Raw genomic sequence first — 22,427 nt, forward strand, 5'->3', positions numbered from 1 at the left:
TACCCGTGGTGTTGTACGTGGCTGGGGGGAAGAAGATACCTTCAGTGAGATCACTGAGGACGAGGAACGGGACATGAGTAGCTCGGTATCCAACCTTGTGCAAATGGGGTCTTTCATGCTGTCGTGCCTGTTGAGTGACCCTCGTATAAAAAAGCTGAAGGAGAACGACCTGTACTGGGTGTCCACGCTACTAGACCCCCGGTATAAGCATAAAGTGCCTGAAATGTTACCAAATTACCACAAGTCAGAAAGGATGCAGCAGTTCCAAAATAAATTAAAAAGTATGCTTTACACAGCGTATAAGGGTGATGTCACAGCACAACGGGAATCTAACAGGGGAAGAGGTGAAAGTAATACTCCTCCTCCCACGACCACGCCGGCAAGGACATGATGCTTTACAGACGTGTTGTTGATGGAGGACATGCGGAGCTTTTTAACTCCTATGCATTGCCACAGCCCTTCGGGGGCCACCCTCAGAGAACGACTCGACCAACAGGTAGCAGACTACCTCGCCTTAACTGCAGATCTCGACACTCTGAGGAGCGATGAACCCCTTGACTACTGGGTGTTTAGGCTTGACCTGTGGCCTGAGCTATCCCAATTTGCGATAGAACTTCTGGCCTGCCCCGCTTCAAGTCAGAAAGGACCTTCAGTGCATCAGGAGGTATTGTCACTGAGAAGAGAAGTCGCCTAGGTCAAAAATGTCTAGATTACCTCACCTTTATTAAGATGAATGAGGGATGGATCCCGAAGGGACTGACATTGGGCGATACATTCGAGTAAAAAAGGCCTGATGAGATGAGCTGCCTTGGGCTAAAAATGGTCCACACGGTGCTGTATTTTATCTTCGAATGCCGGATGACTTGCGTGACTTATCCGCCACCAACTAGGGTTCAAGCCGCAATGTTTTAGGGCACTTTCTGCCTGGGAAACAAACATAAATTTTTCTGGCCGCTGCTACAGCAGCCGCCGCAACAATACCTCATTTTTCAGTCATGTGTACATGCCAAATCTTTCTGGCCTCTGGTGCTGCACTGTGGCTTCAAAAACCAAACCAAACAAAAGGCACATAACAGGGATTAAACTGATAGGAATAGTACTACTTAACACACCACTGCTATCTGGTGGCACATTAGATTGCACGCGCAGTGCCCCAAATGTGAAGTAGGAGGACCGACCAAGCATCTTTTTCCATCTCCCGGTTCCTAAAATCCATGCCATATGCACGTCCCCTGGCGCCGCAACTGCCTCTGGGAACCTTACCATGGGTCCCAGAACGCACGTCTTGTAATTCTCTGTCTGGGAAATTATCTATCAAATCTATCTATTTATCTATCAAATCTATCTATCTATATCGTATCTATCAAATTTATCTATTGCATCTATTGCTCTATCTATCTAATCTATGTATCTATCTATCTATCTATCTATCTATCAAATCTATCTATCTATCTATCTATCAAATCTATCTATCTCGTGGCCGGACCGACCAAGCATCTTTTTCCATCTCCTGGTTCCTAAAATCCATGCCATATACACGTCCCCTGATAGGGGACGTAACAGGAATTAAACTGATAAGAATAGTACTACTTAACACACCACTCATATCTGGTGGCACAGTAGATTGCACGCGCAGTGCCCCAAATTTGAAGTAGGAGGACCAATCAAGCATCTTTTTCCATCTCCCGGTTCCTAAAATCCATGCCATATACACGTCCCCTGGCGCCGCAACTGCCTCTGGGAACCTTACCATGGGTCCCAGACCGCACGTCTTGTAATTCTCTGTCTGGGAAATTATCTATCTATCAAATCTATCTATTTATCTATCAAATCTATCTATCTATCTATCGTATCTATCAAATGTATCTATTGCATCTATTGATCTATCTATCTATCTAATCTATGTATCTATCTATCTATCTATCTATCTATCTAATCATCTATCTCGTGGCCGGACTGTTATCTGACATCCACTTGTGTTTCGTCCAAATGTCCGTCGGCCAAATGTCCGTCTGCCAAATGTCCGTCGGCTAAAAGTCCGGCCACGATTGCACGCGCAGTGCCCCAAATTTGAAGTAGGAGGACCGACCAAGCATCTTTTTCCATCTCCCGGTTCCTAAAATCGATGCCATAAACACGTCCCCTGATAGGGGACGTAACAGGGATTAAACTGATAGGAATAGTACTACTTAACACACCTTATACACACCTTATCATAATGCAGAGAGAGGCAACGCAGAGAGAGGAGTCTGAAGAAGAGGAGTCAGAGGAGGAAGGTGGCTTTGAGGAGGTGGAAGACCAAACACAGCAGGCGTCCCAGGGGGCTTGTTGTCACCTTTCGGGGACCCTTGGTGTTGTACATGGCTGGGTGGAGGAAGAGACCTTCAATAACATCAGTGAGGACAAGGAACGGGACATGGCTAGCTTGGTATCCAACGTTTTGCAAATGGGGAGTTTGCGGTTGTGCAAATGGACTGTTTGCAGTTGTTTGCAGTGCGTTAAACGGGGAGTTTGGTCTGTCACTGTGAAGCGGGCATAACCCTTACACTACCTGATCGATACAACATCATACCTGATGTTTTAAAGCACGTTATTCCAAACAATTTAGGAATGTTAGGTGATTTATGCCCTTTATGGATTAAAACCAGACTCTGCATCAACTATGTAATTTTCCCTGGGAGTTTTGCCATGGATCCCCCTCCGGCATGCCACAGTCCAGGTGTTAGTACCCTTGAAACAACTTTTCCATCACTATTGTGGCCAGAAAGAGTCCCTGTGGGTTTTAAAGTTCGCCCGCCTATTGAAGTCTATGGCGGTTCGCCCGGTTCGCCCGTTCGCGAACATTTGCGGACGTTCGCGTTCGCTGTTCGCGAACGGAAAATTTTAAGTTTGCGACATCACTAGTCAGGATCAGACTGATATGCTACAGGAAAGTTTTTCTCTGTGAAAGGCACATGTTTAGCAAAAAGAGGCTGCTTCTTGGGTGGTAACTAGCCATAGAACAAGCTATTATGCTATTGTTCGTTCCAGGTTAAGCGCTTCTCTCTTTTTATTTATATCTATGTGTGTTTATGTCAGTGTGTGTGTGTGCATTATTGTATGGGTATATATATATATATATATATATATATATATATGTGTGTGTGCATGTGTCTGCATGTGCATTAGTGTATGGGCATATTATATGTGTATGTTTAGGCGAGTGTGCCACTTCTTCCTACCTCACTTCTTCTTCCTTGGTTGCACCTAAATGGCAGCATTTTAAAATGTATTACTTGTTAAAAACAGATGGGCCTTTGCTAAGAAAAATACATATTCTGTCTTCATGTTTCTCACCAGCAGAGCTGGGAGACTTATTCCTATCCACCAGCAATCTGGTGTGCACAACTAATTATTTCTTGTTACTTTGAAGATTAATTAATAAAAATAAAAAAAATCTTTAACCAAATAAATATATAAATTAGATTTTTTGGAATATAATGTAGTAAGAACTAAACAGAAACACACATAAAACAATTAAATTGGTACTAAATAATGTTCATTTTGCTCTTTATATATTTACGTTACATTATTACCTGACTGACCATGCTTTCTTGACCTAGATTATCTCAAACCAATTGAAGCAATCATTTCTTTTTTTAGAAGCCTACGATTACATTTTTATATTTGTATCAACATCTCAAGTTTTTTCTTGTTTTTTTAATTTGTTTATTTTTTTCTTTTTCATTTTGAATATAAGGGACCTCGGGAGACACCGGCAGCTCAGCAATTGAAAGTGTCAGGGGGATAAAAAATATAGATATTATTGTTCTGTTACCGCACGGACGCTGCACAAAAATTCAAGAGCTGCAGATGACAACTGTGATTGAAGACAATGTTCACGTCTTTGCTGGTATGAAAAATGTGTTTTATAGGACAATATTTGAGTTATATCTCGGTGAGCGTTACCAGGTTATATGTGCACTTTATATTAGCTTTTTCACTCCTTTAATGCATTTACAAAGATCCATTATACCTGCTAGAGTGTATTCCACTGTTTGCGTGTCCATTACCTTTGTTTTTCCATTTGAAATGGCTGGTATTGCCTGTTGTATCCCCACCTGTACTGAAAATTTCTATACTTAAAGGGATACTAAACCCAATTTGTTTTCTTTCTTTTTTTTCTTTCATGGTTCAGATAGAGCATGCAATTTTAAGCAACGTTCTAATTTACTCCTGTTATCAATTTTTCTTCATTCTCTTGCTATCTTTATTTAAAAAGCATGACTGTAAAGATTAGGAGCCGGGTCCATTTTTGGTTCAGAACCTGGGTTACACTTGCTAATTGGTGGCTAAATGGAGCCACCAATAAGCAAGTGCTATCCAGGGTGTTGAACCTAAAATGGGCTTGGTCCCAAGCTTTACATTCCTGCTTTTTAAATAAATATAGCAAGAGAATAAAGAAAAAAATAGAAAGTTGCTTAAAATTGCCTGCTCTATCTGAATAATTAAAGAAAAAAAAAATTGGTTTTGTATCCCTTTAAAGTGCCATAAAACATGATGAATAGAATACAAAAAAAAGAGTGAGACAAATATATGTAATACAGTCTTTTTAATGCATTTTTAAACTTCATTGTTAAAAGTCCCACCTGAGCTGTGATCCGCCCTCTTTTTTGTGCTGCTCTGTGTTATTATTTATCACGATCTCAGTCCACTTACAGGTTGTCCGTGCACATGCACTATTATGTTGTCATTTCCATGAGTGTGCATATAGTAGGTGCGCTGGCATTCGCTATTGGCTGAAACCGTTGCACTAGCGTACGCAATGCAGATATATATTATGTACAAATAAAGGAATACTTTATAGGGACACTGCAAACTAAATACATTTCATGAACCTCCCTCTAATCAAGGGTGCTGCCATTATGAATCTAGGTTACACTTTAGGTATCTGAAAGAATTAATGGTCTCCCAGCAGCATAACCTTATTATGCAAAAAGACACAGAACCAGTCAGGGGCAACATTCAAGGTGAGACAAGTGCATCTTTTCCTTAACTACCTTCACACTTATTGCGCATTGTGCGTAAGCATTGGTTGCATGCAGGTAGACAGGCTTAGTAAGGTTAGAGGCCAGGCTAGTAGTAGTAATATGCTGATCAGTAATGCTGCTACTGGGAGGCATCATTGTATTCTTGGATCACGGCAGCTTGAGCTTTGCCTGAATGAAGGACATTGTTTACCCCAATATGTGCCATTAATGAACACAGTGATTCAGCCCTTATAGTAAGAATTTACCCACAGTACAGTGATTTAATTCACATAACATAACCCTCATCAGGGGCATAAAAAGACCTCGCTGGGCCCCAGGACAAAGGCTGTGGCCGACCCCCCCATTTCAACAGTGCCCTTTTCACAAACTCCTAATAGTATAATTCATCAGAATATCTGATTAATAATAGGCCCCCATATTCCAATAAATTGGAGATGCTTCTCTGTGACCTTGCCACCATATATGTAAAGGCAAATCCATACACTTTCCTTTCACTGTAGAGTTTGCTTTTTTGTGTGGAGGGAGCACACATAGGGCTTAAGCTTAATGCTTGTTAAACCCAGGTCCCACAATGCCTCTCTGTGATCCCACTACTAATTATTGTGCTTGATGGGTTCCCTAGCGGTGTGGGCCCAGTTTTGTTGAGACCTCTTAGACCCCTATAGTTATGCCCCTGACCCTAATATTTCCAGTGACCAATAAAGAGAAGGGATTTAACCTCTGAAGTGCCAGTACCCCTTACAGTGCAGTGATTAAATCAGCTGATAATCAGAACCCCACATAGTGCAGTGATGTAATCTCACTGCACTTACACGAACATACCAGGGTTTAACCTGTTCTTACTAGTGCATTTACTTTTCACTGTTCTGGTGATCTGGGAATTGTGAAAATGCTCCCCTAATAAGCACAGTATGACCCTTTTCATTCCCTCCCCCAGCAAATGAATGTCTGTGTCAGATGGAAGTAAATAATAGCACATGACAAATTACCCTCAGAATTATGGGTAATCTCAGGAGGAGACAAGAAGTGTGCCCAGCTCATAAGGTGACCTGTCTAGGCACCAGGGAGGATATCTATGCTTGGTAACTCTCCTGTAACTTTCCTGCCATTGTGTCTAACTATTTTCAGTGAGCTTTGTGCTGAATATTTCAGTAAAACAGTGTAAAAACTAATCTAACCAATGACATCTATTCTTTCTCCAGTGGATGGAACATCTGATGAACTAGATGAACCTATCAAAAAGCTGTTTGCTGACACTGACTTTGTGAGGAAGCACCATCTAATGAGCACAAATTCGGTCAACTGGGCTCGAGTGCTGGTGCAGATTGCGCATTACTTCTATGCCTACTTCCAATGCGCTAAATTTGTAACCAGTGAGACGCTGCCCCTAGTGGAAATAGTGGTTCCTTCAGGGGGAGCTGGAAACATCACAGGTTAGAAAAAAAATAATAGTTTTAATTAAGTTACTCTCCTAGTTCACTTTACAACATTGTGGTTCATTTTAAGTGTACAGGTAAAGCAATTACAAAAACAAGATACGAGTTAACTAACTTACAGCTAGATTACAAGTTGTGCATTAAGGTTTTAACGCTGAAAAAATGGACATTTCAGCGTAAAAACAGTAACACAGACATTACAAGTCGTGCCGGTATAGCTGTACCGCAAGCATTTTAGCCCGTAACACAACGTCAATCCTGCATTTTAAAAAAATTGAGTTTTGGCGTGGGATTTCCATAGCGCCAGTATTACAGGTTGTGTGGTAAGGCTAAAATGCTTGCGTTACAGCCTATACGGACACAATCCATACCGTCATCTGAGAGCACTAGTTATGGATTTTGTGTAACAAAAATGTTTAACAAAACTCATAACTAAAGTGTTACAAAGTACACTAACACCCATAAACTACCAATTAACCCCTAAACCGAGGCCCTCCCGCATCGCAAACACTATATTAAACCTATTAACCCCTAATCTGCTGCCCGCCCACATCCCCGACACTCCCCGACACCGCCACTCCCCGACACCGCCACCACTAACTAAACCTATTAACCCCCAAACCACCAGCCCCCCACATCGCCACTACTAAATAAACCTATTAACCCCTAAATCGCCAGCCCCCCACATCGCCAGTAATAAATAAACTATTAACCCCTAAACCTAACAACCCCCTAACTTTAAATTAAAATTACAATGTCCCTATCTTAAAATAAATTAAAAACTACCTGTCTAAAATTACAAAAAATTAAAAATAAAAAAAATTACGAAAAATAACAAACTAAATTATCAAAAATAAAAACAAAAAACACCTAATCTAATAGACCTATAAAAATAAAAAGCAACCCCCAAAATAACCCCCCCCAGCCTACAATAAACTACCATAAGCCCTTAAAAGGGCCTTTTGTAGGGCATTGCCTTAAGAAATCAGCTCTTACCTTGAAACCAACCCCCCAAAATAAAAAAAGCCTAACTCTAACTAAAACCTAAGATACTTGTTGCCCTGAAAAGGGCATTTGTTTGTTCCTTGCCCTTAAAAGGGCATTCAGCTCTTTTACAATGCCCTGAAAAGGGCATTCAGCTCTTTTACATTGCCCTGAAAAGGGCATTCAGCTCTTTTAAAAAAAGCCCAAACCCTAATCTAAAAAAACCCACCCAATTTAAAAAAAAACAAAAAACTCACTTACAGTTTCTGAAGTCCGGACATCCATCCTCATCCAGGCGGCAAGAAGTCTTCAACCAGGCGGCCGGCATCTTATATCTTCATCCAGGCGGCATCTTCTGTCTTTATCCCGGTGGTGTGGAGCGGATCCATCTTTGAAGACATCCGGGGTGGAGCATCCTCTTCATACGGTCGCCGCTGTACACTGAATCTTCAATGCATGGGAGCCATTTCTAAATGGCATCCCTTGCATTCCTATTAGCTGATTTGATTCTTGAAATTCAAATCAGCCAATAGAATGAGAGCTACTGAAATTCTATTGGCTGATTTGAATAGCCAATAGAATTTCATTAGCTCTCATCATATGGGCTGTTTTGAACAGCAAATAGGATTTCAGTAGCTCTCATCCTATTGGCTGATTTGAATTTCAAGATTTCTTTAGGGCAAAGCCCTACAAAAGTCCCTTTTAAGGGCTATTGGGAGTTTATTGTAGGCTAGGGGGTGTTTTTATTTAGGAGGGGGGGGGCTTTTTTTTTTTTTTATAGGTCTATTATAGGGTTATTAGATTAGGTGTAATTGTTTTTATTTTTGATAATTTTGTTTGCTATTTTTCGTAATTTAGTATTTTTATTTTTTGTAATTTTCTACTTTTTTTAGTAGTGTTAGGTTTTTTTAATGTGTCATTCAGTTTTTTTTAATTGGTAGTTATTTTAATTTTAGTATAATAGTTTAGTATATAGTTATGTTAGGTTAATTGTTAGTTTAAAGTTTAAGTTTTTATTTATTTTAAGATAGGGATATTGTAATTTTAATATAAAGTTTGGGGGTTGTTAGGTTTAGGGGTTCATAGTTTAATTCAGTTTTGCGATTTGGGGGGGTGGTGGTATAGGGGTTAATAGGTTTATTTAGTGGTGGTGATGTGGGAAGCTAGAGGTTTAGGGCTTAATAACTTTTATTAGTGGGGGCGATGTCAGGAGCGGCAGATTAGGGGTTAATAACTTTATTTCGGTGTTGGAGATGTCGGGGTGTGACGGATTAGGGGTGTTTAGACTTGGGGTTTATGTTAGGGTTTTAGGTTTAAATGTAACTTTTTTTTCCCCATAGACATCAATGGGGTTGCGTTACGGCGATCGCCATTCCGCGCTTCAGGTGTTAGTTATTTTTCTAACTCCTTTTTTTCCCATTGATGTCTATGGGGAAAACGTGTACAAACACGTATTCTCAGCCCTTGGATTTTGTGAGGTATGGAGCTTAACGCAACCATATCGCACGCACAAGAAGGCTTTTCCGAAACTTGTAATGGCAGCGCTATGGGGGGTGAAATAATGCAACTTTTTGTTGCATTCGTTTCGCACCCTCTATAGCGAAAAACTCATAATATAGGAGTTAGTTTATACATAATATCAACTGAAATTGAAAATTTACATTTAAAATATTACATAGAATAACACTAAATAACAAATGAAAGCGGAAAAGGCTTATTTTTAAATAACTTACCTATGCTGCCTAAGAGATAAATTGCAGTAGGCAGGTGCATACTGTGCATAATGACCAATATGCTGCACTATTAGACAGTATTAGTGTTAATATTAGGGATGGGCAAATGTTTTGCAACAATCGAAAAATGAAACAAATTTTAACACATTTGTTCGTTCGTTTCAAATTTCTAATGTTTCTACAACATTCTAACGATCTTTTAATGTAATAGTATTTCTAATGCTTTCTTAAAATGTAATATTTGATTAAAAAAATAATTCGAATCAATATATTTGTAATATTATTTCTAATGCTCTCTTTAAATATAATATTCAAATTATGCAATCTTCGAAATAGAAACATTCAAATTAATATATTTGTATCTATTATGTATCAATTTACTAAATTCCCTATTACATGAACTATTGAACGTCTGAATAGTATTTGTTGGATCGAATGTTACATTCAAAATTTTTAATGGGGATACTAAATCTAATTATGAACATTTGAAAACTGGAAATAGCATTCGATTAATGAATTTTAATGGATTTTCATTCTTCCATCCCTAGTTAATAATACCAGTTTCCACCAGATACCCCATTGTTTGTATTCACAGCTTGCTGGCAAATCCACGAGCTATAAATTAGTGGCTTGATTGGAATATTCTGGGTAATAGTGACTTTATATTGCAAAAAAGTTTGATTCACGTTTTTTTTTTTTTATACAATTAACCACCTGTGTTCACCTCTTTGTTTTTTAGCTGGTTGCATTGCACAGATGATGGGACTTCCAATCCGCTTGGTCGCTGCCGTGAACAGAAACGACATCATTCACCGCATTGTACAACATGGAGATTTCTCATTAGGTGACACAGAAACAAGTCTGGCATCTGCAATGGATATTCAGGTACATGTAAATCTGTAGTAGGCTTGAGATCTATTGTGATACAGAGAAACTGAAATCAATCTTGGCATTGAATTATTAGAATATATGTGACCCATTACATTAAAGGGACATGAAACCTCAAATTGTCTTCAATGATTTCGTTAGAGCATTCAATTTTATACAACTTTCAATTCAACTTCTATTATCAAATTTGCTTCACTTCTTCTCTTTGTATCCTTTATTGAAAAGAAGATAGGCAGGCTCAGGAGTATTCACGTGTGTGCAGCACTATATGACAGCAATTTTGCAAGAATGTTTTTGAACACTAGATAGCAGCAGTGTTTGAACATTATGCAGTATAATAATAATAAAGTTATTCTTGACAAATTACTGCCATCTTGTGCTCAAAATTATTTTTGCAAAACTGCTGTCATATAGCTTCCCCGACCCTTGTAAATTGGAAACCTTTTTAAATTGTATGCTTTATCTGAATCATGTCAATCAATGTTCGGTATTATGTGCTTTTAAAATATAAAAAACTGTTTTTCAACGCACATTAATGCTGAAAGAAATTGCCCAATTAATAAAACAGAACAACTTTTAAAAAGACTATTGCTTTGAAGTCTTTAGAAATCAACATTTGAATCGATCTTTTGAATTTAACTTTTTCCCCCACAAAATCATTCAACATTCATTTGGAGGGATATTTATAAAGCCGTCAACTATGCTGCATTCGACGGCACCAATACGCTCGCCTAACATCGCGGCCGCGGACCTGAATACGCTCTCCTTATTTATCAAAAAAGCTGTCAAAAAGCTGCGCACCAAGTACGGGGCGATGAGCAGAGGACTGTTGTTAACTAACAGTCATCAATCTCGCTGCTATTCGGCTTTTCCCAACTTTATTTATACCCTGTCATTAAACACCGCCACTATACTAAAATGTTTAACCCCTATCCCACCGCTCCCGGACCCCTCCGCAACTAAATAAAGTTATTAACCCCTATCCCGCCGCTCACGGACCGCGCCACCACTAAATAAATGTATTAACCCCTATCCCGCCACTCCCGGACCCCTCCGCAACTCTAATAAAGTTATTAACCCCTATCCCGCCACTCCCGGAGCCAACCACAACTCTAATAAAGTTATTAACCCCTATCCCGCTGCTCCCTGACCCCACCACAGCTAAATAAATGTCTTAACCCCTAAACCCCTGGCCTCCCACATCACTACCACTTACTAAACCTATTAACCCCTAAACCGCCAGCTCCCCACATCGCCATAAACTAAATTAAGCTATTAACCCCTAAACCTAACAACCTGCTAACTTTACATTAAATATTAACTCATCCCTATCTTATAATAAATGTAATTTTACCTTTAGAATTAAAATAAACTATATTAAACTATTAATTAATCTACCCTAACTATTATACTAAAATTACATTAAACTATATCAAACTAATAATTAATCTAAAACAACAAAAATTATTGGTGCACATCCAACCACTTAAGTCCACTCTTTCATGGCATATTTGTATATGCTTCTGTCTGCCAAATATACTTACATAGCTTCTAATAAGATTGGGATAAACATCTCGCAATAATATGAGCTTATATTTGTGCAGCAAAAACAAATATACTTCTATCTGCTAAATATATTTACATAGTTCAAATAAAATTGGGATTAACATCTCGCAATAATATTGACTTATATTTATGCTGCAAAAAAATGTTTTGCTTTAAAAAATGCCTTTAAATGAAATGGGATCTTAGTCACACAATATGATCATATTCTGCTAAGCCAGTCACCACTTACAAGGTGGTCCCATAAAGACTAGTCCTATGCTAACCAGTTTCCACACTGCAGCAAGTCATGTCACAGTGTGAAGCTTTCTAGCTTATTAGGTGTATTTATCTGGAACACACCTGGGCTGGGTGGCGTGCATTAACCAAAGGGGAGGGATTTGGTCAGCTCCCTATTTAAGAAATACAACAAAGGGGTTTACAATAAACTACCAATTGCCCCAAGGAAAAAATAAGCTCTTTTACCTATAAATAAAAATACAAATACCCCCCAACAGTAAAACCCACCACCCACACAACCAACCCCCCCAAAAAAAACTACCTAAAAAAACTTAGCTCCCATTGCCCTGAAAAGGGTCCCAAATCTAAAATTAAAACCCACCCAATAAACTCTTAAAAAAACCTAACACTAACCCCCGAAGATCCTTACAGTTTTTTAAGACCCGACATCCATCCTCAACAAAGCAGCAGAAGTCCTCAGCGAAGATGGCAGAAGTCTTCATCCAAGCGGGCCGAAGTCTTCATCCAAGCCGGCAGAAGTCTTCATCCAGACAGCATTTTCTATCTTCATTCATCCGGAGCGGAGCGGCTCCATCTTCAAGACATCCGGCGCGGAGCATCCTCTTCTTCTTACATCTTCTGAACAATGAAGTTTCCTTTAAATGACAGTATTCAAGATGGCGTCCCTTACATTCCCATTGGCTGATATAATTCTATCAGCCAATCGGAATTAAGGGGGAAAAATCATATTGGCTGTTGCAATCAGCCAATAGGATTGAGCTCACATTCTATTGACTGATTGGAATAGCCAATAGAATGCAAGCTCAATCCTATTGGCTGATTGGATCAGCCAATAGGATGAAAGCTCAATCCTATTGGCTGATTGCAACAGCCAATAGGATTTTTTCCCCCTTAATTCCAATTGGCTGATAGAATTCTATCAGCCAATTGGAATGTAAGGGACACCATCTTGGATGAAGTCATTTAAAGGGAAACTTCATTGTTCAGAAGAAGTCGTCAGAAGAGGATGCTCCGATGGATGAAGATAGAAAGTGCCGTCTGGATGAAGACTTCTGCCGGCTTGGATGAAGACTAGTTAGTTTAATGTAATTTTAGTATAACAGTTAGGGTAGGTTAATTAATAGTTTAATATAGTTTCATGTATTTAATGTATTTTTAGTATAATAGTTAGGGTAGGTTAATTAGTACTTTAATATAGTTTAATTTAATTTTAAAGGTAAGTTTAAATTTATAATAAGATAGGGATGAGGTAATTATAATGTAAAGTTAGCGGGTTGTTAGGTTTAGGGGTTAATAGGTTAATTTAGTTTATAACGATGTGGGGGGCTGGCGGTTTAGGGGTTAATAGGTTTAGTAAGTGGTAGTGATGTGGGAGGCCAGGGGTTTAGGGGTTAATACATTTATTTAGTTGCGGTGGGCTCCGGGAGCGGCGGTATAGGGGTTAATATATTTATTTAGTTGAGGCGGTGTCTGGGAGCAGCGGGATAGGGGTTAATAACATTATGTAGGTGGCGGCGATGTCAGGGCGGCAGATTAGGGGTGTTTAGACTCAGGGTTTATGTTAGGGTGTTAGGTGTAAACGTAATTTGTTTTCTAGCATAGAAATCAATGGGATATCTGGCAGCATCGAACATAAGTTTTAGCTGCTTTCAGACTCCCATTGATTCCTATGGCATCCGCAGCCTCCAGGGTGGTGTATTGAAAACCTGGTACGCTGGGCCAGAATAGTGGCGAGCGTACCTGGTAGAAGTTTGATAACTTGCAAAAGTTGTCAGATAATGCCGAATTTGTATTCGGAACATCTGTAATGACGTAAGCATCGATCTGTGTCAGATTGAGACTGGCGGATTGTATGTTACGTCACAGATTTCAACTGTTGCCGGTCTGTAGGCTTTGATAACTAGGGCGAATCAGGCTTGCCACAATTACGCTGCGGAATTCCAGCGTATTTGCGGTTGACGGCTTGATAAATAGGCCTCTTAGAATCAATGTAGCCAATCATGGGTTTTTTTAGCAAATGTGCCGGCACATTTATTCTTTCTTATTTGCCACATTTGGTTTACTGTTGCTGTGGTTGATGCAATTAGTGACAATCACGTAAGATACTTTATACATTAGTACATACCAGAAATTATCATTTGAGCCTGAACACAGATATTAGGCTAATATTATAATCTAAAGGACATATTTATCATATAAAAAGGACCAAAACAAAATTGTTTATTTAAGCAAATGGTCTGACTCTAAATAGATATTAGAAATCATTTCAATATCTATTTTTCATCATTTTCAAGGATTTTATCTTTTTTTTATTTTTTAACCTCATTTGTACAGTATCTATTACTTTGTGTCACAGTCCTAAAAAGGGGTTGGGGTACCTACAGGAAGGGATACCTGGCTTCATGTCATAAATCTTCTAGAGTAACATGAGCTGGCTTAGTGTTTAGTGAATGCAAGGGAAATATGCAAACCGTTTTACCCATGCTCAGAAGAGACAAAAAGCAACTTAAGTTCAAAACATGTCTCCCTGAGGGCAGTTGCTACTCTTTGAATTTCTAATTGCTCATTTTGCAAGAAAATAAGTAGCTTGATTGCTGTTTTTTAAACATAATCTGTTTCTCTTTATGCTTACTTTGATTTAACATATTTGGTTTTACTAAAGAGCAATGTTTTATATTCCTGAATGAGTGATCATTTCAGGACTGGCCATATCTTGTTCTGAACAGGTTTCTTCCTAAAAGCATCACGTGAAGCCCTTAAAGTGAATGTAAAGTTGAATGAATGAGTGCCCGTTTTTTAAAAATACTATTAGATACAGGGGTACTTTCATTCATTAAACTTTATATTGCAGAAAAAAGAAAAAAACTTTATATTGCAGCATTTTTTTAAATACTTACCTTTTTTCTTTAGCAAACTCGGACCGGCGATCCCTCGCCCACAGCTCCTCTGTACTTACCTCAGCAATGACAAAACCGACTTCCTCCAATCATGGCGTGCACCCCATAGTGCCCATCGTTTCGGTTTCGTCATTAAAGTGCTAAGTACAGAGGAGCTGCAGGCGGAGGATCGCAGTCTGGGTTTCCTAAAGAAAAGGTTAGTATATTAAAAAAAAATGCTGCAATGTAAAGTTTAATGAATGAAAGTGCCCCTGTTTAATACTATTTTTAAAAACCGGACACTCATTCATGAAACTTTACATTCACTTTAAGCATTGTATTTATGAAATTCAAACTAAAAATAAGTAAAAAATACCATATTTTGTTTTAATGTAATCTCACAATGCCTTAACCTAAACATCAAGGGCTAGGTTACAAGTGGAGCACATAAATATTAGCACTATTGAGCACTAACTGCACACAAGTGATATTAATAGTTCTCTTATTCTTGTGCTGGTATTACAAGTTAATAGTAAAATGTTAGCTCTAGAGTGAAAACCTTTGGAGGTTGGACAACGTCACTGCGTTAACTCCCTTTCACCATAGACTTTTATGGGGGACACTTCTGGCTTTCGCTCACGCCCTATCCCGAAGGTGCGGTAAGACAACTGTGCTACAGCTGATGTTGAGTTAAAGGGACAGTCAACCCCAAACATTTTATTGTTTAAAAAGATAGATATCCCCGTTACTATCCATTCCCCAGCTTTGCACAATCAACATTGTTATAATTTTTTTTTAACATATTAACCTCTAAATTTCTGTCTGTTTGTAAGCCACTACAGACAGCCTCTTATAACATGTTTTTTTATTAGCTTTTAACAACAAGGGACTGCTAGTTCATGTGGGCCATATTGATAACATTGTACTCACTCCTGTGGATTGTGGATGACTCTGCACTAATTGGCTAAAATACCAGTCAATAGATAAATAAATAGCCATATGATCAAGGGGCTGTCAGAAGAGGCTTAGATACAAAGTAGTCACAGAGGTAAAAAGTATATTAATATAACATTGTTGGTTATGCAAAACTGGGGAATGGGTAATAAAAGGATTATCTATCTTTTTAAACAATACAAATTTTGGAGATGGAGTTGACTGTCCCTTTAAGAAATATTTGAAATACCTTTATTCTTCAATTAGAAGAAAATGTTATTTTTTATTATTAAATTTAAATATATATATATATATTTCTTTCATGTAATTGGCAAGAGTCCATGAGCTAGTGACGTATGGGATATACATTCCTACCAGGAGGGGCAAAGTTTCCCAAACCTCAAAATGCCTATAAATACACCCCTCACCACACCCACAATTCAGTTTTACAAACTTTGCCTCCTATGGAGGTGGTGAAGTAAGTTTGTGCTAGATTCTACGTTGATATGCGCTTCTCAGCATGCTGAAGCCCGGTTCCTCTCAGAGTGCAGTGAATGACAGAGGGATGTGAAGGGAGTATCACCTATTGAATGCAATGGTCATCCTAATGGGGATCTATTTCATCGGTTCTCTGTTATCGGTCGTAGAGATTCATCTCCTACCTCCCTTTTCAGATCGACGATATACTCTTATATACCATTACCTCTACTGATTCTTGTTTCAGTACTGGTTTGGCTATTTACTATATGTGGATGAGTGTCTTTTGGTAAGTATGTTTTCCTTTATTTATGACACTCTCAGCTATGGTTTGGCACTTTATATGTAAAGTTCTAAATATAATGTTTGTAGTTATATTTGCCATGATTCAGGTTCATCTGTGTGTTTCCTTTTTACAGACTGTCAGTTTCATTTTGGGAAATGCATATAAAAAAAATAAAAAAAAATCTTACCTGAAATTTTCTATTTGACTTTCTTTCTAAATTGCGGGCTGTTAGGCTCGCGGGTGCGCAAAATGCTATAATTTATTGTGTCATTCTTGGCGCAAGACCTTTTACGTTTGTTGACGTAAATTTGTAATTTCCGGCGTCTTGGCGCCGATAATTTTCACGTAGTTGCATCATCTATGACGCTCGTGTTTGTTGCAGACGTTTTTGGCTCCAAAAATATTTTGTCAGTTGTGGGCGTCATACTTGGTGCCAGACATTTTGACATTATTTAAGTCTTCATTTATTTTTGCTTCTGGTTTCCAGAGGCTTATTTTGTTTGCATTTTTTCCCATTCCTGAAACTGTCATATAAGGAAATTAATAATTTTGCTTTATATGTTATCTTTTCTCTTACATATTGCAAGATGTCTCAATCTGACCCTGTCTCAGAATCCACTATTGGAATCCTGCTGCCTGATGTCGGTTCTACCAAAGCTAAGTGCATTTGTTGTAAACTTGTGGTAACTGTACCTCCGGCTGTAATTTGTGTTAGTTGTCATGACAAACTTTTACATGCAGACAATATTTCCATTAGTAGTAATCCATTACCTGTTGTTATTCCTTCAACATCTAATGCTCAGGATATTCCTGTTAATGTGAGAGAATTTGTTTCTAATTCTATTCAGAAGGCTTTGTCTGTCATACCACCTTCTAATAAACATAAAAGGTCTTTTAAAACTTCTCATAAAATTGATGAATTTTTAAATGACCGACAAAATTGACACTGACAAATCTTCATACTTATTTAAAATGGAGTATATTCGTTCTATTGAAAGAGGTGTTGATTGCATTAGATATGGAGGAGACTAGTCCTCTTGATATTAAAACTAGTAAATGTTTAAATTCAGTTTTTAAACCTCATGTAGTTTATTCCTGAGGTTTTTCCAGTTCCTGATGCTATTTCAGATGTAATTTCTAGGGAATGGAATAGACTGGGTACCTCTTTTACTCCTTCTTCAAGGTTTAAAAAGCTGTACCCTTTGCCGTCTGATAGACTGGAGTTTTGGGAAAAGATCCCCAAAGTTGATGGGGCCTTGCTAAACGTACTACTATTCCTACGGCAGATAGTACTTCTTTTAAAGATCCTTTAGATAGGAAATTTGAATCTTATCTAAGGAAGGCTTATTTATGTTCAGGTCATCTTCTTAGGCCTGCTATTTCTTTGGCTGATGTTGCAGCTGCTTCAACTTTTTGGTTGGAAACCCTAGCGCAACAAGTATCAGATCATAATGTGTATAGCATTGTTAAGCTAATTCAACATGCTAATAATTTCATTTGTGATGCCATTTTTGATATTATTAGAGTTGATGTCAGATATATGTCTTTAGCTATATTAGCTAGAAGAGCTTTATGGCTTAAATCTTGGAATGCTGATATGACTTCTAAATCAACATTGCTATCTCTCTCTTTCCAAGGTAATAAATTATTTGGTTCAATTATTTCAACTGTCACTGGGGGGATGGGAGCTTTTTTGCCTCAGGATAAAAAATCTAAGGGTAAATTTAAGGCTGCTAACGGTTTTCGTTCCTTTCGACAAAATAAGGAACAGAAACCTGATCCTTCCCCTAAGGGAACGGTTTCCAATTGGAAGCCATCTTCAGTCTGGAATAAATCCAAGCCATTTAAAAGATCTAAATCAGCCCCCAAGTCTGCATGAATGTGCGGCCCTCATTCCAGCTCAGCTGGTAGGGGCAGATTATAATTTTTCAAGGATGTTTGGATCAATTCAATCCAAAATCATTGGATTCAGAACATTGTTTCTCAAGGGTACAGAATAGGTTTCAAAGTAAGACCGCCTGTGAGAAGTTTCTTTCTCTCACGCATTCCAGTGAACCCAGAAAAGGCTCAGGCTTTCCTGAAGTGTGTTTCAGACCTGGAGGTATCTGGGGTAATTTTGCCAGTTCCTGTTCAGGAACGGGGTCTGGGGTTTTATTCAAATCTGTTCATTGTCCCAAAGAAGGAGAATTCTTTCAGACCAGTTCTGGATCTAAAAATTTTGAATTGTAATGTGGGAATTCCAACATTCAAAATGGTGACTATAAGGACTATTCTGCCTTTTGTTCAGCAAGGGAATTATATGTCCACAATAGACTTACAGGATGCATATCTTCATATTGCGATTCATCCAGATCACCATCAGTTTCTGAGATTCTCTTTTCTAGACAAGCATTACCAATTTGTTGCTCTTCCTTTTGGCTCAGCGACAGCTCCAATGATCTTTTCAAAGGTTCTCGTGCCCTACTCTCTGTAATCAGAGAGTGGGGTATTGCAGTGTTTCCTTATTTGGACGATATCTTGGTACTTGCTCAGTATTTACGTTCTGCAGAATCTCACACAAATCAACTAGTGTTGTTTCTTCGAAAACATGGTTGGAGGATCAATTTACCAAAGAGTTCTTTTACTCCTTAGACAAGGGTAACCTTTTTAGGTTTGCAAATAGATTCAGTACCCGTGACTTTGTCTCTAACAGACAAGAGACGTCTGAAATTGGTTGCAGCTTGTCAGAACCTTCAGTTTCAATCATTCCCTTCAGTAGCTATGTGCATGGAGGTTTTAGGTCTCATGACTGCAGAATCGGACGCGATCCCTTTTGCTCGTTTTCACATGAGACCTCTTCAGCTTTGTATGCTGAACCAATGGTGCAGGGATTATACAAAGATATCACAGTTAATATCCTTAAATCCCAATGTTCAACACTTTCTGACGTGGTGGTTAAATCTCCAGCGTCTAGTTGAAGGGGCTTCCTTTGTTCATCCAACCTGGATCACAACAGATGAGAGTCTTTCAGGTTGGGGAGCTGTCTGGGGATCTCTGACAGCGCAGGGGGTTTGGAAATCTCAAGAGGCGAGATTACCAATCAATATTTTGGAACTCCGTGCGATTCTCAGAGCTCTTCAGTTTTGGCCCCTTCTGAAGAGAGAACCGTTTATTTGTTTTCAGAGGGACAATGTCACAACCGTGGCATATGTCACTCATCAAGGTGGGACTCACAGTCCTCAAGCTATGAAATAAGTATCTCAGATACTTGCTTGGGCGGAATCCAGCTCCTGTCTAATTTCTGTGGTCCATATCCCAGGTATAGACAATTGGGAAGCGGATTATCTCAGTCGCTAGACTTTACATCCAGGAGAGTGGTCTCTTCACCCAGATGTGTTTTTTCAGATTGTTCAGATGTGGGGGCTTCCAGAAATAGATCTGATGGCTTCTCATCTAAACAGGAAACTTCCCAGGTATCTGTCCAGGTCCAGGGATCCTCAGGCGGAAGCAGTGGATGTGTTGACACTTCCTTGGAGTTATCAACCTGCTTATATCTTTCCGCCTCTAGTTCTTCTTCCAAGAGTGATTTCCAAAATCATAATGGAGCGTTTGTTTGTACTGCTGGTGGCTCCAGCGTGGCCACACAGGTTTTGGTATGTGGATCTTGTTCGGATGTCCAGTTGCCAACCTTGGCCACTTCCGTTAAGGCCAGACCTTCTATCTCAAGGCCCATTTTTCCATCAGGATCTCAAATCATTAAATTTGAAGGTATGGAGATTGAACGCTTAGTGCTTAGCCATAGAGGCTTCTCTGACTCAGTGATTAATACTATGTTGCAGGCTCATAAATCTGTGTCTAGAAAGATTTATTATCGAGTTTGGAAGACTTACATTTCATGGTGTTCTTCTCATAAATTCTCTTGGCATTCTTTTAGAATTCCTAGATTTTTACAGTTTCTTCAGGTTGGTTTAGATAAGGGTTTGTCTGCAAGTTCCTTGAAGGGACAAATCTCTGCTCTTTCTGTTCTGTTTCACAGAAAAATTGCTAATCTTCCTGATATTCATTGTTTTGTACAGGCTTTGGTTCGTATCAAGCCTGTCATTAAATCAGTTTCTCCTCCTTGGAGTCTTAATTTGGTTTTGAAAGCTTTACAGGCTCCTCCGTTTGAGCCTATGCATTCTCTGGACATTAAATTACTTTCTTGGAAAGTATTGTTCCTTTTGGCCATCTCTTCTGCTAGAAGAGTTTCTGAATTATCTGCTCTTTCTTGTGAGTCTCCTTTTCTGATTTTTCATCAGGATAAGGCAGTTTTGCGGACTTCATTTCGATTTTTACCTAAGGTTGTGAATTCCAACAACATTAGTAGAGAAATTGTTGTCCCTTCATTGTGTCCTAATCCTAAGAATTCTCTGGAGAGATCTTTACATTCTTTGGATGTGGTAAGAGCTTTGAAATAATATGTTAAAGCTACTAAGGATTTCAGAAAGACTTCTAGTCTATTTGTTATCTTGTCTGGTTCTAGGAAAGGTCAGAAGGCTTCTGCCATTTCTTTGGCATCTTGGTTAAAGCTTTTGATTCATCATGCTTATTTGGAGTCGGGTAAATCCCTGCCTCAGAGGATTACGGCTCATTCTACTAGGTCAGTTTCTACTTCCTGGGCTTTTAAGAATGAAGCTTCTGTTGATCAGATTTGCAAAGCAGCAACTTGGTCTTCTTTGCATACTTTTACTAAATTCTACCATTTTGATGTTTTTTTCTTCTTCAGAAGCAGTTTTTGGTAGAAAAGTACTTCAGGCAGCTGTTTCAGTTTGATTCTTCTGCTTATAATTTCAGTTTTTTTCATTATAAGATTAAAACTTTTGATTTGGGTTGTGGTTTAATTTTTCAGCGGAATTGGCTGTCTTTATTTTTATCCCTCTTGACTCTTGTGTGGAGTGCCACATCTTGAGTATTTGCTATCCCATACGTCACTAGCTCATGGACTCTTGCCAATTACATGAAAGAAAACATAATTTATGTAAGAATTAATTTCTTTCATATTGGCAAGAGTCCATGAGACCCACCCTTTTTATGGTGGTTATGATTTTTTTGTACAAAGCACAATTATTCCAATTTCTTGTTGATGCTTTCGCTCCTTTCTTATCACCCCACTTCTTGGCTATTCGTTAAACTGAATTGTGGGGGGTGTATTTATAGGCATTTTGAGGTTTGGGAAACTTTGCCCCTCCTGGTAGGAATGTATATCCCATACGTCACTAGCTCATGGACTCTTGCCAATATGAAAGAAATGAATTTATCAGTTAAATTCTTACATAAATTATGATTTATATATATATATATATATATATATATATATATTTTATTATTTTTTTTGGCAATTCTTTTGATATGGGTCTCTAAAGGTCTTGTATAGTCCTCTAATTTTCTTTGGTCAAAACGTTTTTATTTTGGTATATGATTATACCTATTATTCTCATTTAGGGGAAGATACTGCAGTAAAGTTATATTGTTAATGACTATAGAGGATAGAAAAAGACCTGCAAACAATGTTCCACTCTTAGAACAGAATCAAGTTTCTCATTCAATTTAGGGTAAATTAGAAAACAAAACGCATGTGCATAACAGATAGTATCCTAGAGACAGAATACACATCCCTGGTTAGCTAAACTAATATTAAATATATATTTATTTATTTGTAGATATAGAAATATTATATATATTTAAAAATAACAAGTAAATTTTTGTTTCTAAGTGAAGAACAAACGTATCTTAGGTATTTCTATTGGGTTAAAAAACATATTCAATTTATTCAAAATGTATATTTTATGTCCCATCCTTGATATTCGTTGTAATAAGAATATCTTATAGCCACCAAGTCATTACAGAATCCCTTCAGATTGCTTAGGAGGAACATGAAACCAAAATGTTTTCTTTCATGGTCCAGAAAGAACAATGTTAAACAGCTTTCCAATTGACCTCTATTAACTAATTTGCTTTGTTCT

The 22,427-nt window shown here is 38.3% G+C and overlaps 1 protein-coding gene across 3 annotated transcripts in view; it reads left to right on the forward strand.

The window, feature by feature from the left end:
• THNSL2 (threonine synthase like 2) overlaps positions 1-22,427 on the forward strand; it is a 70,779-nt gene that overhangs the window by 25,179 nt on the left and 23,173 nt on the right. For all 3 annotated transcript variants that reach the window (XR_008400746.1, XM_053704286.1, XM_053704287.1), the window contains exons 4-6: positions 3,740-3,892; positions 6,233-6,463; positions 9,923-10,068. Coding sequence is in view for 2 of the 3 variants with exons in the window: in XM_053704286.1 (XP_053560261.1) it covers positions 3,740-3,892; positions 6,233-6,463; positions 9,923-10,068 (530 nt within the window). In the remaining variant the exon portion in view is untranslated. The remainder of the gene's footprint in view (positions 1-3,739; positions 3,893-6,232; positions 6,464-9,922; positions 10,069-22,427) is intronic.

The sequence above is a fragment of the Bombina bombina genome, chromosome 2 (genome assembly GCF_027579735.1).
Source record: "Bombina bombina isolate aBomBom1 chromosome 2, aBomBom1.pri, whole genome shotgun sequence".
In the NCBI taxonomy this organism is placed as follows: Eukaryota; Metazoa; Chordata; class Amphibia; order Anura; family Bombinatoridae; genus Bombina; species Bombina bombina.